The following is a 20831-nucleotide window of genomic DNA, read 5'->3' on the forward strand; positions in this document are numbered from 1 at the left end:
AACTTATACTCTATCATATCAAGGGAAAAAAAGAAAGGTTTCCTCTATTAAAATAATAATAACCTGTATTTATATCTTTCTTATATTAGAAAAATTAATCCATCAAATTCCAGTCTCAAACATTGACACAGTCGAAGAACATTTAAGGATTTGACTAAACCTGTCAAAATGAATCGATTGAATCCCCATTGCCACCAAACTGAACTTACCCAAGTTAATTCCTCGGTGTTGACCAAAATTTTGCCTATTCAGATATAAATGAATTGCAAAACACAAAAACAAAAATAAATAATAACAGGAGAAACAAGAATGGCAGGAAATTTAGATGGAATAAAGAAATACCAATTTATGCCGTTCACAAATGCATGATTTGCTTATACCAATGCAGTGGTAACTACCCACACCCCTAAAACCGACATGCCAGTTCTGGGTTCTCAAGAAGATGAGAAAGAAAAATAAAGGATTTAACTATATCATCACGAATGGAACCATTTATAGAAACAAAAATGAAATGGTGTTATAGCATCACCATTTTGTTCGTCTCTTTAGACAACATATTTAGATGCACTTAACGAATCGAATGAATCTTCCAAAATGTTGGTAATTAATTACATATGAAAAATAATGAAGATATGATCTCCCATTATTTCTGAATCACAGATCCATATCCAATCTCAATTCAGCCGGAAAGTTAATCTCTGACCATCATGAATGACAGTATTTCACCACAATATCCGAGTGATGAAACTAATGTTTCCCTAGATGTCTGATGAGTAATCTAAGTGATGATGCCAGTGACATTACGTAGATGATACAGCTTCGATGGCGCTGCCAAGGGGCCATGCTGCCTCAACGAGGGCATCATCGTATTTAACTTTCTTCACCAACGTAACTTCTTGCCATGGATATATGCCTGCTAACAAATAGAAGTAATGAGGGCAGGAAGACAACACAATAACTCAGTTTGCAGAAACGTCATTATAGGTATTCCGCATTGGAATAAAACTTACCAAACCCATCAACAAGCAGTGTATACTGGTATACGAGATCCATGCAAAGATAGGGAAGGTTCCCCTCCTCAACATGTGGATAAGTCGATTTGGCATTCTCAAGTTTTGTTTGACATGCCCGCTTAGCTGCATCCTCGAAATCTGCAGGTCGAACTATCGCAACTGGCGAGTTTGGATCAGCAAAACCAGCCTATGAATAAATAATAAGTGATTAGAATAGCAATGCGGTAGCATTTGAAGCAATGGCTATTAACACTATTCCAAGGTTTAATAAAATAAAATAATAAATACCTCAGCAGCCCGGTCAAAGAAAAAAGATGCAACAAAAAGATTCTTCTGTCCATCCCCGCCTCCACCATTCCATATCCCACCAAAAGTACACTTCATATGAGTACATGATGACTCGTTAACTTTGAGAGCCTTAAGAGCAACACTTTTGCATTCATTTATGCTTGCTCCTGATGAGGAAGATGAAGCCTTAAACGTCTTTCCTCCATACACATAGGACCCTAAGAAAATATATTTAAAGAAAATAGCTTCTTATCAGAATTATAAGGCAAGAAAAAGAATATAAAAATAATTGAAATTGAAAGCTCTTTTTCCTTCATGACCAATGAAAGGTTAAAAAGAACTGAATGTAACTTGGTATCAGGCATACAAGAAAGGAGAATATTTACCATCATAGCCAGATAAGATACAAGGGTTTTCAGCATCATCAGAAACCTTTAAAATCTCTGCACGAGCAGCTAGTAAACCATAGCGCAGGTAACTGAAAGCAAGATGCAAAAATCTATCAGAGAAGAAAAAGGTATTGCAGAATACACAACATCAATGAATATGGAATAGGAGTTGAAAATGACTACGCTCCTAGAGGCTGAAAAAAGATGAAAATCAGTAAGTAGAAAACCTGTGAACATAGAGGTAGTATTTCCTTCCTCTCAGGAACATCTCTTTGACATATGGATCCCCTCCATCTGGTACTTTTGGAGCCATGGCAGCGTCTGTCTCTGAGATGGCATAAGCCATTTGAACAGATCCACCACCAAGATCAACTACCCCGACAGTCTTTGAATAATCTTTTCCCAAATTTCCCAATAGATAATTGATCGTAACCTAAAACCATTCCCAAGGTAAAACTTCAGAGAAGAGAATACACAAAGTTCATAATTAATTTACAAGTTGCAGCTAGTAGCCTATATTCATGTTTGATTAATATATTTCCGGAAACCCTAGCACAGTGTGAACAACTTAAATACTACCTGACCATATATTCAGCACATAAACTTTCAAGAAATTATCAGATCTCTAGATTTCTAGTGTTCTAAAAACAACAACCATTCGCTAAATTTTGAAGTTCTAATTAAATTATATTTCAGTGATACATCTAAGCATTACTTGTAACTCTTCAAATAGAAATTTCAAAATTCAATTATGTAATGAGAAAATTGTAGATCAAAGAATTTTATATTGGTAAGGGAACCTAGAGTTAATCCCACCAAAAATTATAAAGTGGAATAAATACTCAATTATTTTACATTTGTTGGAAATTCAGAATTAAAGGGAGTTTGAATGTAGGTAGAGTGGTGAAACATTCAATGGGGAGAAGGGAAGAAACAAATTTTATCTACTCCGACAATTTTTTAAATAAATTTTTATAATTATTTTCAAGAAGATACTCGAGTGTTTGCAATACATATAATTCAACAAGCTATGTGAATGGTCATTCAAACATTTAACAAAATGTATATTCTCAAGATCATGTCCGCAGGGATATAAAATTCAAACTTCACTAAATTGTAACAAAAATTGTAAAATGAGTAATCCACACCTACATTTCCCATTAATTTCCCCAAGGCAATAAATCACCAAAGCAATTGTAGCCTAATTGGCCTTGTTTAATTCTTATTTCTACTTGATACATATGTGTATCAGGATATGATCAAGACCTGTTTCTTTTGCGAGCCTCTAGCCAAAAAGTCATCCTAAAACTTTGTACTTATCACTCCCTTGAGCCAAATAGTGAAAATAATTTTTTATTATTATGATCCTTAGAACCCAAAAAAACAGGAAAACTTAACTGTCTCATACCTAAGATTTAAAGAACAATAAGTCAAAAAAGAAGGAATATAATAGAAGGTTCAAAATTTGGTGTGAGCATGAGTACCCCACAAACACAGGAAAGGAAACTATGGTTGGTACGGGCATGGGAACCCACAAACATAAGGAAAAATTTTAAGTTTGGTATGCGTAGAAAGACTAGAAAATCTGGGTTCCTCAAGGTTAAAGCAACCCTAAAAAAAAAGAGGAGTGTTATAAATAGAATAAAGAAAAATGAATAGAAAAAAGAATGACTTTTCATTTCAGGTTTCAAATTTGTAAATAGGAAGCCAATAACTTGAAAGATTAGAGAAAGACAACCGAGGTTGTGACTAATTGTTTTCTTGGTCGAAGGGTATTTTTTAATAAAACTATGATTTTTTTATAATCTAACCACATTATAAAACTCCTTAGTAATCCTCTCCTCACCCATATATATTGTCCTCTAATTATTTGAGATGGCTAACAAAATTGAATTGAATGTGTAAAAACATGAATTGAAAGAAACACTAACCAACCAAAGTCCAGATGAACCACAATTGGTAATGAGAGTAAGTGTACACGAATTCATTTCTTGAAGGTTATAATGGTCAACTAACCAAATTGCAATTGGAAAACACTTCTATAAATTAAGATCTAGGTAAAAATTGTGGTACAACCTACAATAGGAAACGAGGGTAGAAACTACCAAGTCAGTTGTAAGTCCGCGAATTTAACGTTGGTTGCTTGACAAAATCCATTGAGGAATTAGGAACTAGGTATTTTTTTCATCGAGGAATTGAATTAAAATCAATTTTGTGGATTGCTTAGTTAAAATGAATTTTGTGGATCGTTGAGTTAATTTGTGTAATTGAACATGTTGAGCTATGGAAGAGGGAATTACATGAGAAATACTAATGAAACTAATATTCGACAGCTCTTCTATCATTTTGCATTATCAATATTCTTCATTTGAGTCATTCAACTAATCTTTATTCTCTTATCCAAAAACCTTAAAATTCTTATTTGACTCTTTTCATTTTATTTTATAAAATGTTGTATTTATCTTGTAGTCAAATCAAAACCCTATAATTAATTTCCTTTTTGATAAAATAATTACATAGCAAGTCTATGTGGATTTGATTCTCAGACTTTTGTCCATTTACTACTTACAGAAAATTGGTATGCTTGTCAAAGAGTTGTCTTATATCCTGCTTATGACACTATCAAACCTATAATGAAAGTTTTTCACCTACTCCAAGTCCACTAAAACAATCATCGCCACCTATTAACACCTACCAGGCTACCAATGCAAGACATGAGTGATTGTTTCGATGTTACATGGTGAGTCCTCTTCTTCAAATCCTTCCCCATCATCACTCAATACAATGGCTCCTAATAATGAGGATTATGGTTTGCACATTGCTCTTCAAATACTTGTAATCCTTATCCTATATACATTGTTTTGTCACTGGTTGTCTCCATCTTATTTGTCATTTATCTCATATATGTCCTCTTTACAATTCCTAGAAATAAGAATGAAGTACTTGATCATCCCGGATGGTGACAGGCCATGATTGTTGAAATACAAGCTCTTGAACATAATAGCACATCAAAATTTGTTCCTCTTCCACTTGGGAAGAAAGCAAATGGATGTCAATGGATTTACATCATTAAAGTTGGACGAAATGAGGAAGCTATTAGAACTAGATTGGTAGAGAAAGGACACACTTAGATATGTGGTCTTGATTATAATGATACTTTTTCTTATGTGACAAAACATTACTATTATTCGACTCTTCTTTGCCATAGTGACTATCTCTTGGAAATTTTGTTTACTTGAATGTGCATGTTGATAAGATAGTCATTATAGGAAATAATAATGCTAAAATGTCTTAGCTAAAGAAGCTTTTATAAAAACACTTTCAGACCAAAGATCTTACATGTCTCAAATACTTCTAGGCATTGAAGTGGTTCAACCAAAGGAAGGCTTTTAATTTCTCAAAGAAAATAGGATTTAGATATCCTAAAAGAAACAAGCGTGATTGAGTAGACTCATGGATACTCCTATGCATCCAAATTAGAAAGTAATGGCAAAATAGAATGTATTGTTCTCATACCTACAGAGATATAGAAAACTTGTTGGAAAACTTATTTCTCCAAAAGCAAAGTGTTCATTCACATTTGGTCATTCAAACTCATCTCCGTCCCACTTAAATAAATAAAAAGAGTCAGAAACCATAGCCACCAAAACCTCATTCATACACCACAATCAACATAAGCCATCGAAAAATCTATTAATTAGAACCTGGTGTATGTTAGTGAGAGCTAGTCAATTATCTTGTAGTCCCCCTATGAACTATTTAACAGTTTTAACAATATGATCTATAACAGAAAACACTTGTAATTCTCACATAGTCATGATGCATTCCAGACTTTACAAACAAATAGTAACTTGACTAAAGCCAATAGGCAAGACTAAAGATTTAAAGCCGTAGCCAGTTCTAACAGCATTAAGTTCATGAATCATACCCATTGATAAGCACCTTCTTGTGTTCCATCCAGCACTGTAACTGCATCAGTCTCGGATCTCAGGCTAGTCTTGTCCTTAAGCAAATCCCTTACCTTAATTAATGAAATCCAAAGCAGGAAAAAGTTAAAACATAACAAATTGGACATAGCTGCTAAAAACATTGAATTGAGAAAGACACAGAAGTAGTCACCGCTTGCAAGATCTTATCTGATGCGTCTCCTTCCAAAGCCCTCAAACCCGCGGTTGCCTGCAATGGCACACAAACTCAATGTAATTAGGACTCAAACCTCAATTAACACACAACCACACATTCTGAATTAGTGTATGTTTGGATGTTTGTTGGAAGAACTAAAAAGTACTCCTAAAACAATAACCTCTTCCTTATTCATTTTGTGCATTGGATTTCAGGAATGTGAATCAGAATTCCTAAGAGGACGGTCCCAACTTCCATCTAAACATAGGGTCAGTAAATATAAATTTAACAAAAGAAAAAAAAAACTCACCCCTACTCGAACTGGTGTCTTGGATCGCAATTCACGAGGAACAACACTCTCAGCTTTTTCCAGAAGCGGAACCAAAGATTCTGCTGCCTTTTTCGGATCTTGAGCGTACGCACTCAAACCCGGTTTAAGCTGCAAAATACAAACCAACTGTAAGACCAAAAACACAATCAAATAATAGTATAGAAATAATAATAATTATCTGGATTTTTATCGCAATCCTTGATAGTACGGTAAATTGCAGACAAATGTGACAACAATAGAAGTAGCGTGAGCCAAAAAACTTCAACATTGTGGTAGAAATTGCAGGTCCAAACCGTTCAAAATAGTCTTAATAATAATAATTTGCTTTGTTTTAACCTGGACGAAGAGCTCGAGATCTTTGCCAATGTGAACGAGATCTAGGTTTTGATCGAAATGGAAGACGTGGACGCGGCTGCCGGAGCTGCCGGCGTCGAAGATGACAGCGTAGGAGCCTCCGGATTTCTTGTTCGGGGACATTTTGCGGTTGACGAGGGCGTAGTCTCCGGCGGACTCGTTGGAGGAGCTTGACGGCATGACGTAGAGGACGAACACAATGAGAAGGAGCGGGATCGCCACAACGAGCAGAGTCCCTCGGAACCGGTAGATCTTGTCAGTGAGTGACTCCTGGCGGCCGATGCGCTTCAGCATTTTGCTTGACTCGAACTCCGGCGAGTGCTGATCAGCGGCGTGCGACGGTGGGGAGTTGCTGCTGGCCTGGCCGTCAAAGAGCTCAGCGGAGGATGGCGACCGGTACCGGATCTGACCGTTGGAGGAGGCGGCGGCGGGCGGAGCCTTCAACTGCTTGGGATCTTGTAGCGGCTCCAGCTCTGTGTCTTGGGATTATCAACCAACTGATTGGAAAGGAGGAAAACGACGTCGGTGACGGATCCGAAAACGAGAGGGACGTGAAAACGGCGTGATGGTGTCCGTCGTATTGTGCCAATGCAAAATGTACGTTGCGTCTCTGCAACTCAACACTGAAGTCTCTCTCTCTTTCTCTCTCTAACGATCTCGCGCGTGTAGTGAGAGAAGAGGGGTTGTCAGTGTCTGGGTTGTTTGTGCGGGAAAAATGGTTAAATGGTGTGTAACTGTAAATTGCAAAGGAAGAAAAGGTTACTGAGTTGGCCTTGCTCGCCCTCCGAGTCGGACTCGGTCTGCGAAAAACCGAGTCGTTTTGTTTCTGAATCTTTCCGCGTTGTCCCTGTGGCCAGTGTATAAGTATTATTAAGTATTTTTTATTCAAGTGTACAAGGCTACGTGTCATGTACGATCTGTTGGAACGAGAGAAAGAATTAACTTTCCACGTTCCCATTCTTCCTTTAAAATCATAATCTACTTTCCTTTTTTGATTCACAGTTAACTATAAAATTTTATTATTTTTATATATTTAATTTTATATGCGAAAATTGTTTACCAAATAAAGAAAAAGAAACCCAATGTAAAAAAAAGAAGTTAACATAATTTGTAATAAAGAAACCCACAAGAAAGTTAAGAGATATTGATAAAAAAAAATAGTAAGTGTTATTACAAGAAAATCTTAAGAAATGTTATAATTTGTCCAAAGCAAAATTAGCACTTTGATGGAGAAATTACAACTGACAAAAAATTAAAGCCTTACTTTTACCATACGGGCTACTACTGAGGTATGTATACCAAATTGGGGGCAAAAGCGTATGTAGAATTGTACGTATACACGAAAAAATAAATAAAAAAGTAAGTTTTTTACACTTGACACGCGCGACGCCGTGTGCCATGATAAATGGGCGAATATAAAATTAATCACGTACTAATTATGACGTCTAAATCAAGTTTTAAACTTTACCTAACTTATTGTAAAAAAAAAAAAAAAAAAAAAAACTTTACCTAACTTGTGGAGGAAAAAAAAACTGCTCCGAACCTTACTAAACTCAGATTCCGATTCAGATCTGAGTCCACAACTTACGAAGAGCCAAAAAAATCGGCTCAAAAAACTTATGTTACCAGCAAATAATTCGGCCACAAAGTATTATTATTCCAAAATTATCAACATTGATACATTATTTTTATCTCATGCATTTAATATCTACCTTAAGAAAATGGGTTTCTATGGGCTAAAATGCATACATAAGTATGTATCTGTGTTAAACTAAAACATTTAAATTTAATACTTTAACTAATTACAAAAAAAGTTATTATATTTTACAAAATGTTGTTTTAAAAAGTTATTTACCAAAAAAATGTACTCTAAAATGATTAAAAAAATTATTATTTACTTTTTCAAAAAAAAATAGTAACACGATTATTTGTTTAGAAATTTGTGAGGTCACTCAATAATTATAGATTGAGAAACAAATTTCATAAAAATTTTAATTTGACAATATCCATATTATTCTTTAGATTTATGTAAAAATAAACAAATGAAAAGTAAATAACTCTGAGTTCATTCTGTTTTATTTATGTTTGAAGAAATCAAAGCATTCCCAAACACATCATTTATATATATAAACATTTTCAGTAACTATATAATGAAGAAAACTTCATTTATCAATTACGTATAATTTATTCTAAATTATTAAAGGTTTAAATGATGTACCATCGAACGAGTGAATCTCGATCTTAGTGATCGATCGTTCGAGTCAAATAACATAAAAAAATACAATAAATAACAACAGTTACAAGTAGCATTAAAAGAGTGAATGTACATTCCGAAATATGCAGGAATAACTGGAAGATACACATTCCTAGTATCAATGAACTACTATGCATCAGTTAATAACTGGTATTCAGCCCATCAGGGTCAATGCCCATAAGTCAATACTATAAATAGAGCAGGGCATCCATTCACAAACAAGATAATCGACACATCACTCCCTCCTAAGTGTTAAGGACTAACCATCAAACTCTATGATGGTTCCACCGATCCGGACTAACACCTAAATGTCTTCAAGACGCAAATGACTCTTTACACAGCCAACAAGGTAAGGTCTTCTCCACCTCCCTCCAAGAAGGACCTGATGGTGTTGTCTTCATGACAGATTGATTTCCTTGGAATTTTAAGATGAATGGCGAAAGCAAATGGATGAAGGAGACAAGGATGGCTCCAATGGAGCTATGGTTTCCTTAAAGGTGCATGTAAGGTAGGGAGAGTGATTGGTTGTGCCAAATCACTAAGAGAGGTGAAGGAGAAGATCAAGGTGTTTATCCTAGAGAGTCTAGAAAAGAGAGTGAGAAAGCTTGCAAACTTGGACAACAATTCACTCATACATTTATCTTAATAATTCATGAGCCAAGCACCTCAATTTATAGGAGAGAAGGTTGAACATTTTGGAGCAAAAATTTAAAAATTCAAAATAAAAATCTCTAATGAGAAGGTGTCATGTAGTCATGCTTTCTATGTTGAGCTTACACCTTCCATGCTAAATCATCTCCACTCCTAGGTTGCCATGTGGACATCCATGTGCTCCATGCGAAGGTAATTTTCGTTCTCTAATATACCTTAGACGTTTTAGGGTTACATTGGGCTTAAAGAAGCCCAATTGTTACCCTAACTAGTCACTTTTAACCCTAACTAGACCTATTTTACTATTGACCCAAATACAAGCCCAAAAACCTATGCTACTAGGCCCAAATATTTGGTCCAATTATTTTATGCTAATGGCCTAATACATGCCCATGAAATCCTAAACAGCTTTAAACAATTTAATTAAGCTAAAGTTTGGCCCAAAAATAATGTTGACTAGTCAACTGAAACTCAGTCTTCTTGTGTTCTTCTGACCAAAGCTCTAGTTTATGTTTTGATGAGTTGGAGGTCTTCTTGGATATGCTTGTACATTCTTTCATCCTATGGTTTTCCTCTTGATTGGGCCTACAAAAATAAACAAATGCCCAATTAGACCCATATTTGCAAATAATTCCATAAACAACCTTTAGGTCTTCATCCTCTTTATTATGCAGTTGTGTGTGGTTGGGGGCTCTGCCATCAAGATCGCTCGTTGGTTCACCGGACTCCCTCCTAACTCCATTGGAAACTTTAAAGTTTTGACAACAAAGTTCACCACACAATATGCAACGAGCCGACCACATCACACCTCATCCATGTCTCTCCTTAACATGAAGCAAGAAATAGGAGAACCCTTGCGAGCATTTATGGATAGATTCAACAAAGTTTGCATGGGTATCATAAACTTCATGTTAGAGATAGCCATGCATCACCTTGTCTCGACAATCTGACCGGGCTGATTCACCGAAAGCTTAATCAAGAGACGGACTAAAAACATGGATGAATTGAGGAATCGTGCAACCAAATGTTGGAATTGTAGGCCTTAAACAAGAGGGAGTGAATTGTTTATAAACGTTTTTCCGTAAATATTGAAGGTAGAGTGAAGTTCAATGAAGAATCAAAGAACAAGAAACCAGATCAGCCAATAAATAAAACTGTTTTAAGTTGATTTCAGAAAATCAACCGGTTGTTTATGCGAATCAACCGGTTGTTTTTATCAGCAGTGAATAAAAACATATTTAAAGGAGATAAGGGATAGAAACATCACACAACAAATTTATACTGGTTCGCTCTTAACCAAGAGCTACATCCAGTTCCCAAAAACCTCTTCGCAATCCACTAAACAATCAAAACCTTGATTACAAACCACACACCAAAGAGGTGATCTTAATTCCCTTCAAGTGGTCAAACAAGTAAAAGAACAAAAAATTAATTTCAAAAGATAAAATCAAATGGAAAAAAGATTGAAAAATTCAATGATTTAAAACAAATATGACAAACTAAAAATTAAGGCACAAAGCAAAATTAGGCGCGTAAATTCGGAATCCTAAAGAATAGCACTAGAATAGATTTCCAAAATAGAAAAATTAAAAACTAAAGTTTTGAGCACTAGTGCTTGGATGATTTATTTCTTCTTCTTTTTTAAATGATTCAAACTTGGAATGTCTATACTCACAAGATAACATCAACCAGAAAATAGTCATAAATCACACTTTGAGATTCAATACGTTGGGGTTATTGTTTTGCGTTAGGCTCTTTCAGTTTGAGCATATGACTTTTTAAGATTTATGTTTTTTTTTCTTTTTTAATTTTGATGCTCCTTTTTAACACAAAATTCCTAACATATTAATGTTGCTAGATCCAAATTCTCGTGCCAAAATTCACAATATTCAACTCATAATAAATTTTCCAATCAATACCAAGATTTCAACAACAAGCAAAAAGAAGGAAACATATGGAATTGAAAGAAGATTATGATAAACTCAAGATATAATGGAATCCCAAATCTAAGAAACTTTTCATTAGTCTAATAAAAAGTATATGAACTTAACTACAAGAAATTAAAATCACACAAAAGCACAAACACAATGTAGTAATTCAAATTTGTTTTTGAATAAAAATTGTTACACCCAAAAAAGGTTTATAACATTTGTGGATTCAACATGACTTGGCATAACAAGTAGAGATTATAAAGTGAAAAAAATACTCAAATATAAATTGATTTGACTAATTGAAATTGAAGGAAATCTAAAAAAAGGCGAAACAATTTTAGCACATACAATATAAACACCTAAGGCACAAACATGATGAAAGTAAGAACAATTTATTTGAACTAAAGAACAAGACATATGAACAATTTTAAACGGTGAAAAAATTCAAGACATGAATTTTTTTTGGAAACAATATGGAACAATGAAGATAAAATAGAAAACAAAATGAAAAGCGAAGAACACTTAGTTTGGACCAAAACCTTCCTTTAGTTACCGAATGATAAAAAAACACTTTCCATGCACATGTGTAGCTCTTCCTCTTCTTCAATATTTTATTTGAATTTCTTCTATGGATTATGAAGGATAGAGGAATCATGTAAGAAGTGTAGCAATGTCACGGTTTGGAGATGGACATTATGAGTTTGATTCTAGGTGAGATTAGGCTGACTGATGAGAATCAAATAAAGGAGGCTTTTATTAATGGAGGAAGAGGACATCCACCCTCACATTTGAAATTCCCACCAAAAACAAGTCACATGGGAGGTGTGACCTTTTTCTACTGACACCTCCCAAAAACTACACCTACACCACTCTCCTAAGTCAAACAAGCTTTGAAATACTCTTGTATAGTTTTAGGAAGTGTGGTTATTAAATAAAGGTGTGTGAAAATGTAAAATAAAGTCACATTGTCCATGTGACTTAGGAGAGTGGTGTAGGTGTAGTTTTTGGGAGGTGTCATAGTAGAAAAAGGTCACACCTCCCATGTGACTTGTTTTTGGTGGGAATTTCAAATGAGTTTATTTGAAATTTCCCACCTATTTTTCAGCACCTTAGGCTATAAATAGAGGTGCTTCCTTTGTAAAATTCAGATTGGAATTAATCTAAGAAAGCTCTACTCAAATTTTGAGTGAATTTTGGAGAGCTTTTGGAGCCTTCTTCTCTAGTCTTATCTTGATGGATCAATGGAGTCCTCAAGTGGCGGCATCACTCTTATCTAGGAGCATTCCACACTTCTAGTGGCGAGATCATCCAACATTCTTCCATCTTCATGAGCACTCTCTTCTCCTTCCTTCCTTCTCTTTCAATTGCTTTTGTTGTCTTGTGTTCTTGAGTATTTTGGTTCGGTTTTTCTGTTTTTTCAGCACCTATTGTTTCTGTTCTTGCCTTTTAATTTCAATTCTGTTCGGTTCATTTGTGTGCTTAATCATTTCTGTTCGGTTCCTTTTAATTTCACCTCTTTTGTTCGGTTCAATTTGACTAAAATTGGTTCATCCAATGAGTTTGGGATTTGGTACTAGTTTTTGGTGAGTTCTTGTCTTAGAACAATGATCCAACTCTAAGAAAAGTGCCTCTATTATGTCCAACTCAAGGTGATTCCTAAGAAGGTCAAGAACCTTTCTCTATATGGCTAGTGGAATCACATCACTGACACACTAGTTTCTAGAGTGAGGTTGGGACAACACTATTAGGAGAAATCTAGAAATTTGTCTAGCAAGAAGACATCTCTAGAGAGAAATTTGAAAAGTATAAGTGTCTCAAAAATTGGACAATAATTATTTACTCAATTCAAAGTTGAATTACAAGAGGCCAAACACAATCTAATAGAAATGACCAAATTGAGTCATTTTAAACAAAATTAGAACCATATTGAACAAAATAAAAAATGAGAGATCAAATTAATTTTTGACAACTTATATTGGGACTAAAAGTGGTATTAAACCATATATATATATATATATATATATATATATATATTTTAAGGAGGACCATAAAATTAAATTTAGATTTGTAGTTATAAATATATGATATTGACAAAATAATGAATGAAATTATTTAATAATACTCAACATATAACTAATATTATACAGTTAAATATTATAAAAAAATTAATACCGACTATGGGGAACATGTTTGTGTGAGCTTAAAGGGAAATCGTCCCTGCAACTCCATTGGTTCTTCCTTCACCTCCATATAATTTTAAAATTACAAACGTACCATTATCAGTATATGTTAGGGTTTTGAATTTTTTGGTCACTTGTATTTCATTTTGTGGGTGACTTGTGCTTCATTGGAGGGGTTTTTTATGGGTGTTTGTGGTTGGTTGTAGTTGGTGGTGGTGGTTTGTGGTTGGTGGTGCTAAAGATTGGTGGTGAAGGTGGGTGATTAAGGCGAGTTTTCTTTCAGCATATGTTGGATCCAATATTAGTTTCTGGATTGATCAATCTTTTGTGTACATTTAATTTATATTTCAAATTGGATTGTACAATTCAATATGTTAAATCGGATCCGGAATTACCATACTGAATTCTAAAATCTGGTTTGCAATATAAATTGAATGTACCTTTGTTGTGTTTTTTTAACACTAAAATTGAAAATAATTTTTGTTTTTTGTTTTGTTCTATAAATTTGAATGATGTAGGTCAGTCATAATTTAATTATGGCCAGTGAATCTAAGATGTGGACAAATATATCTAAAGAAGTAGAAAAAACTCTCATATAGATCAATTAATAAATTATGAAGTTAATGAACAAGAATTGATCCTAGCAGATTACAGTAGTCATTTACAACTAATGAGGTAAAACATATTTTAATTGATTTGTGTTATAAGTTTGAGGTGTGATTTATTGATGTTGGCATATATTTGTTAGGCTTTTGTTACTTGAAATGACTTATTAGAATTGGTGCGTAGGGTGTCATTTCAACTTGGCTTTGTAGTAGTCATTGTTAGATCTGATACCGCAAAGGGAAGACAAGGTAGAAAGACATTTGTATTGTTAGATTTTGAAAAGGGTGGTAAGTATAGAAAATACAATCCTGATGTGGAGACAAGTGTTACAAGTACACGAAAATACTATCCATTTAAATTGCAGGGTAAACCTGTTGGGAAAGGTGAAAGTTGGGTATTGAAGGCATTATGTGGTACCTATAATCATGATCTGACTTTCTCATTAGTTGGTCACCCATATGTTGGTACATTGAAACCCTATGAACATGTCATGCTTGTTGATATGAAAAAAGGTTTAATAAAGTTGATGAACATATTACTTACTTTGAAAGAGAATAATAAACACAATGTGACAACAATTGAACAAGTGTACAATGCTAGATATGCATATAAAAGATCAGTTAGAGGTCCTAGAATTGAATTACAGTAGTTAATAATGTTTCTTGACCGTGACAACTACATTCATTGGAGTACGTGTCAGAAGTCTTTTAAGGTTGTGAGTGATATTTTTTGGACCCATCCCAATTCAGTTAAATTGTTGAATGCATTTAACATTGTGTTCTTGATGGATATCACTTACAAAACCAACAAATATAGGTTCTCTTTGCTTGAGATTGTTGGTGTGACCTCCATGAGACACACTTTCTTTGTTGCTTTTGTGTTCTTAGCAAGTGAAAGAGAAAATAATTTTATATGGGCTCTAGAAAAATTTAAAGGGTTTTTCTTGATATCAAATGCCAACCCTGGAGTTATTGTTATTGACAGAGACCTTACTTTGATAAATGCAATTGACATTGTGTTTCCAAAATCTTCCCATCTTCTTTGTTGTTTTCACATTAATAAGAATGTGAAAGCAAAGTGTAAAATGTTGGTTGCTAATGTTGAGGCTTGGGACATTATTATAGATTGATGTGAATGTAACTACAAGAACACATGATTCTTGACATTCTTAGGAACAACTTGAGCTGGATTTAAAAGGCACTCTACTTTAGAATTGGATCAATGTTCTAAATTCAAGAACTCACCAAAACTAAGCACCAACCAAGACTCATATTGAAGTCCATGTATTGTCAAATTGAATCAAAACAAAAGGAAAGAAGAACAAGAATTAAAACTGGACAGAATTTAAATGATAGCTACTGAACCAAAACAGAATTAAGAACACAATGCTGGAAACACAAAATAAACGGTAGAAAAAGAAGTAAACTCTAGGAATCAAAACTACCGAATGGAAAATTGAAGAAAAGGGAAGAAGAACACTTATAGAATAAGATGCTTGCTGGATTTTGAGAATTGGAAGAAGCCATTCACGCCACTTGGAACCTTGAACCAAGATAAGTGATGGAGTGCCACCACTTGAAGCTCACCATAGCTCACAAGATAAGGCAAAGAAGAGGAAGACTCAAAACTCACAAATTCTCTCCCAAATTGAGTATAGTCTCTCTACTATAAAATTCCAATCTGAATTGTACAAGCTAAGCACCTTTATTTATAGCCTAGAGGTGCTGAAAATGCAAGCTAAATGGCACACAAATGCAATGAAATTCGGTTTGGCACCCCCTAGGCTCCTATCTACACTCCCCACTAGACTCCCTTACTACTTACACCTTTTTATTACATTCACACCCCTATTCTATAAAAGAAATAAGAAGAGCCATTTTATTATACTCTTGTCCCAAAGCTCTTGCCATGCTCCTAGTAATTCGTTGGGCTTGGGCCCCTTGTTGGGCTTGGACCCCTTGATGGGCTTGGGCCCCTTGTTGGGCTTGGTCTTCATGGCCTAGAGCATCCTCTACTTGGTTTCCATCATGCTCCCCGGGTTGGAGAGAATTCGTCCACGAATTTGGGAAACCTGCAGCAAAAGGAGTGAGATCAGTAACATTGAAAGAATTACTACCAAGATAAGTAGAGGGCATATCTAACTCATAGGCATTATCATTAATCCTCTTGATGACTTGGAAAGGGCCATCACCACGAGGCATATGTTTGGACTTCCTTAGAGAAGGAAATCTATCCTTTCTCAAATGAAGCCAAACCCAATCACCGAGCTCAAAGATTAATGCCTTTCTCCTTTGGTTGGCAGTGTCAGCATACTTACCAACTTTCTTCTCAATTTGTAACTTGATGCGGTTATGCAAATCTTTAACAAAAGATGCCTTTTCAAAACCGTCTTTGCATAGAACCTCATCAAGGACAGGAATGGGAAGAAGATCTAGAGGTGTGAGGGGATTAAACCCATAAACAACCTCAAAAGGAGAATGGTTAGTGGTGGAATTCACTACTCTATTATAGGCAAATTCAACATGAGGTAGTAAATCCTCCCAAGCCCTTGGATTCCCGGAAATAAAGCATCTTAATAATTGACCCAAAGTTCTATTAACCACTTCGGTTTGACCATCAGTTTGGGGGTGGCAGGTAGTAGAAAACAGAAGTTTGGTGCCAAGTTTCCCCCATAAGGTCCGCCAAAAGTGACTTAAGAACTTAGAATCCCTATCAGATACTATACTTCTAGGAAGTCCATGCAAACGAACAACTTCCTTGAAGAAAAGATTTGCAATATGGCATGCATCATCCACTTTGTGGCATGGAATAAAATGAGCCATTTTAGAAAAACGGTCCACTACCACAAAGATGGAATCCTTACCCTTCGATGTCTTGGGTAGTCCTAAGATAAAATCCATAGAAATATCAACCCAAGGCATTGTAGGGATAGGAAGAGGGGTATATAAACCATGGGGTTGGACCTTAGATTTAGCCTTCCTACATGCTATACATCTATCACAGAAGGTATGTACGGATTTGCGCATGTGAGGCCAAAAGAAATGTTCATGCAATGTTTCTAAGGTCTTAGCTACCCCAAAATGTCCCATAAGCCCACCCTCATGAGCCTCTCTAACAAGAGATTGTCTAATAGATCCTTGGGGAACACAAAGTCTTTTTCCTTTGAAAAGAAAACCATTATGTAAGAAAAAGTCTTTATGACCTCCCTTGGAACACTCTTGATAGATTAGAGAGAAATCTAAGTCATCATGATAAAGTTCCTTTATGTGATCAAAACCTAAATATTGAACATTTAAAACATTTAACAAGGTATATCTTCGTGAAAGAGCATCGGCCACTACATTAATTTTACCTTGTTTATGTTTGATCACATAAGGAAATTGCTCAATAAACTCCACCCACTTAGCATGTCTCTTATTAAGCTTGCTTTGGCTTTTCAAATATTTAAGGGACTCATGATCACTATGAATCACAAATTCCTTTGGAAAAAGATAATGTTGCCAATTTTGCAAAGCTCTAACAAGAGCATAAAGTTCTTTATCATAAGTGGAGTAATTGAGATGACTCCCTTTGAGTTTCTCACTAAAATAAGCGATGGGGTGTCCTTCTTGAAGGAGGACGGCCCCAATGCCTATATTAGAGGCATCACACTCTATTTCAAATGTCTTAGCAAAGTTAGGAAGGGCTAGAATGGGGGCTTTAGTTAATTTATCCTTCAAAGTTTGAAAAGCGTTTTCTTGCTCTTGTCCCCATAAAAACCACATCCTTCTTTACTATGGCATTTAAAGGTGCGGCAATTGTACTAAAGTCTTTCACAAACCGCCTATAAAAACTAGCAAGGCCATGAAAGCTTCGTACTTCGTTGACATTGGTGGGTGTAGGCCAATGTTGAATTGCTGCAACTTTTGTTTGATCTACATGCACCCCTTTATGACTAACCACAAACCCTAGGAAGTCTATATGATCTAATGCAAAGAAACATTTAGCATGGTTAGCATACAACTTCTCCTTCCTAAGGGTTTCTAGAACTTGTCTAACATGTGACTCATGATCTTCTAAGGACAAGCTATATATAAGAATATCATCAAAGTAAACCACAACAAACTTGCCAATGAATGCTCTTAAAACATGATGCATGAGTCGCATGAAGGTACTAGGAGCATTAGTCAAGCCAAAAGGCATGACCAACCACTCATATAAACCAAATTTGGTCTTAAAAGCGGTTTTCCATTCATCACCATGTTTAATTCGAATTTGATTGTAACCACTCTTAAGATCAATTTTGGAAAATATTTTAGACCCATGTAATTCATCCAACAAGTCATCTAACCTAGGAATGGGATGCCTATATTTGATGGTGATGTTATTTATAGCGCGACAATCCGTACACATCCTCCATGTCCCATCCTTTTTAGGGACAAGTATGACAGGCATAGCACATGGGCTCATGCTATCTTGTACCCACCCCTTAGCTAATAAATCCTCAACTTGTCTTTGAATTTCTTTGGTCTCTTGGGGATTGGTCCTATATGCAGGGCGATTTGGTAAAGAAACCCCGGGCATGAAGTCTATTTGGTGTTCAATCCCTCTTAGAGGTGGTAAGCCTTTAGGAGGATCTTGAAACACATCTTCATATTCCTTTACCAAATGGTCCAAACATGTGGGACTATCCTTAGCCGACTCATATTCAATAGGTCTAGGAATAGCTAAAAAAATAGGCTTGTGAGTAACTATTACCTTTTGAACTTGTTGGGAAGATATGAGAAGGCTTCTCTTGGAATTTTTAATTTCTTTTTCTTTCTCTCTCTTTTCTCTCATTTTGACTTGGTCCTCATGTACCTCCTTTGGAGAGAGAGACTTGAGAATGACTTTGTGTCCATGGAAGTTAAAAGAAATTTTGTTGGTAAAGCCATCATGAAAATTTTTTCTATCAAATTGCCATGGCCTACCTAAAAGGATATGAGTAGCTTCCATTGGAACAACATCACACAAGACCTCATCTTTATATTTGCCAATGGAAAATGTAATGAGGACTTGTTTGTTCACCACTATCTCACCCACCTCACTCAACCATTGTAACTTGTAGGGCTTGGCATGAGAGATGGTAGGCAATCCAAGTTTGTCTACCACTCTTGTGCTTGCCACATTTGCACAACTCCCCCCATCCACAATCAAAGAGCAAACTCTATCATTAATAAGACACCTTGAATGAAAAATATTTTCTCTTTGAGTTTCATCAAAAGGTTTTAACACTTGTCCAAGCATGCGCCTTATTACTAATAGGTCACCCTCATGTGGGCTTTCACTTTCACTCTCACTTGGGGATCTAGAAGGTGAGGAATGTCTAGAAGATTCGGACCCATGCTCACTACTATCTACCCCATCATGCATATACATAGTTCGTTTAGTAGGGCAATTAGAAGCAATATGTCCATAGCTTAAACATTTAAAACACTTCTTACTAGACGATTTTTGTGGTGATTTAGGCCTAGCATTGGAAGTGGAAGGCTTAGACTCTCTAGGTTTGAAAGTAGAGTCCTTAGAAGGGATGTTTGAAAAAGAGTTTTTATTTTTCCAAGAAGAGTGGTAGTAGTTATCTTTAGAAGAATTTTTGAAAGCATTTTTCCTTGCAAGTTGATTTTCAATTTTGCTAGCAAGGTGCACCACATTTTCCAAAGAAGAATATTCTTGTAACTCTACCACGTCTTGAATATCCCTTCGAAGTCCACTCACAAACCTAGCTATCTTAGCCTCCTCACTCTCATCCATATTAACTCGAATTAAAAGCGTGTCTAGTTGTTTAAAGTAATCATCCACACTTAGCGCGCCTTGATGAAACCGTTGGAGTTTCAACATAAGGTCTTTCCTAAAGTGTGGGGGTACGAATCTAGCGCGTAAACATGCTTTCAAATCGTTCCAAGAGACCACGGGCGGCCTCTTGTGTAGGTCAATGTCCATGAGGTATTGATGCCACCATTGCATGGCATAGTCCAAAAATTCTAAAGAAGCTAACTTAACCCTATGCTCATCCCTAACCCCATTTACATCAAAAATTTGGTCCACCTTAGCCTCTCATCCTAAGTATACATTGGGATCACTATCACCACTAAAACTAGGAAGTTTTACATTTGGAGAACAAGGGCCAGCCACATGTTGGCGCCTCTCTTCATGGTGATGATGTCTTGGCCTTGGATTGTCTTCATAATAACCATGGGAGTGCCTTGAAGAATGCCGACTAGGAGGAGGAGTTCTTTTCTCACGGTTTTGATGCATTTCCTCTCGGTTTAACTCCAAACTTTGGAGCCGTGCTTCCATCTTCCTTATCACCTCAAGATAGTGAGCATTGGATTGCTTGGCATTCTTTAAGTCCTCATAAAGGGCTGCCTTTTGTGGTGAGCACGGTTTGGAGGACTCTCCACTAGAGAAATGAGCCATGAGCAGAAAATACACAAAAACAGAAAACAAAACAGTGAAAGAAACTTGTTAAACAATTAAAAACAGTGAGATATAGGTTGCTGGAAAAATGCCCAAGAAAGCACTCAAACCACTCCAAGAAAAAATTCTGTCCTCAACCAAGCCTTGCTTGTGAAATGGAGTAGCTTCAAGTGAAATATGTTACAGCAAACCAACTTACTTAAGAACAAGTCTCCACACAACTTTTAAGAAGAACAAAAAGACAAGCAAGAAAAAGGTGTAAACAATAAAAGCTAAA

The 20831-nt window shown here is 35.7% G+C and overlaps 1 protein-coding gene across 1 annotated transcript; it reads right to left on the reverse strand.

Annotated features, from left to right (window-relative positions):
- Positions 1-310: 310 nt before the first annotated feature.
- LOC137813724 (apyrase 2) lies at positions 311-7352 on the reverse strand. Its single transcript, XM_068616132.1, has 9 exons — positions 6480-7352; positions 6123-6251; positions 5810-5866; positions 5619-5711; positions 1918-2123; positions 1688-1779; positions 1302-1519; positions 1011-1200; positions 311-913 (listed from the first exon to the last, which is right to left on the reverse strand). Exons 1-9 carry the CDS (start codon positions 6789-6791, stop codon positions 801-803), a joined length of 1410 nt encoding a protein of 469 aa, XP_068472233.1. The 5' UTR covers positions 6792-7352; the 3' UTR covers positions 311-800.
- Between the last annotated feature and the right edge of the window lie 13479 nt (positions 7353-20831).

This window comes from Phaseolus vulgaris, chromosome 1 (genome assembly GCF_051622355.1).
Source record: "Phaseolus vulgaris cultivar YP4 chromosome 1, ASM5162235v1, whole genome shotgun sequence".
Taxonomy (NCBI): Eukaryota; Viridiplantae; Streptophyta; class Magnoliopsida; order Fabales; family Fabaceae; genus Phaseolus; species Phaseolus vulgaris.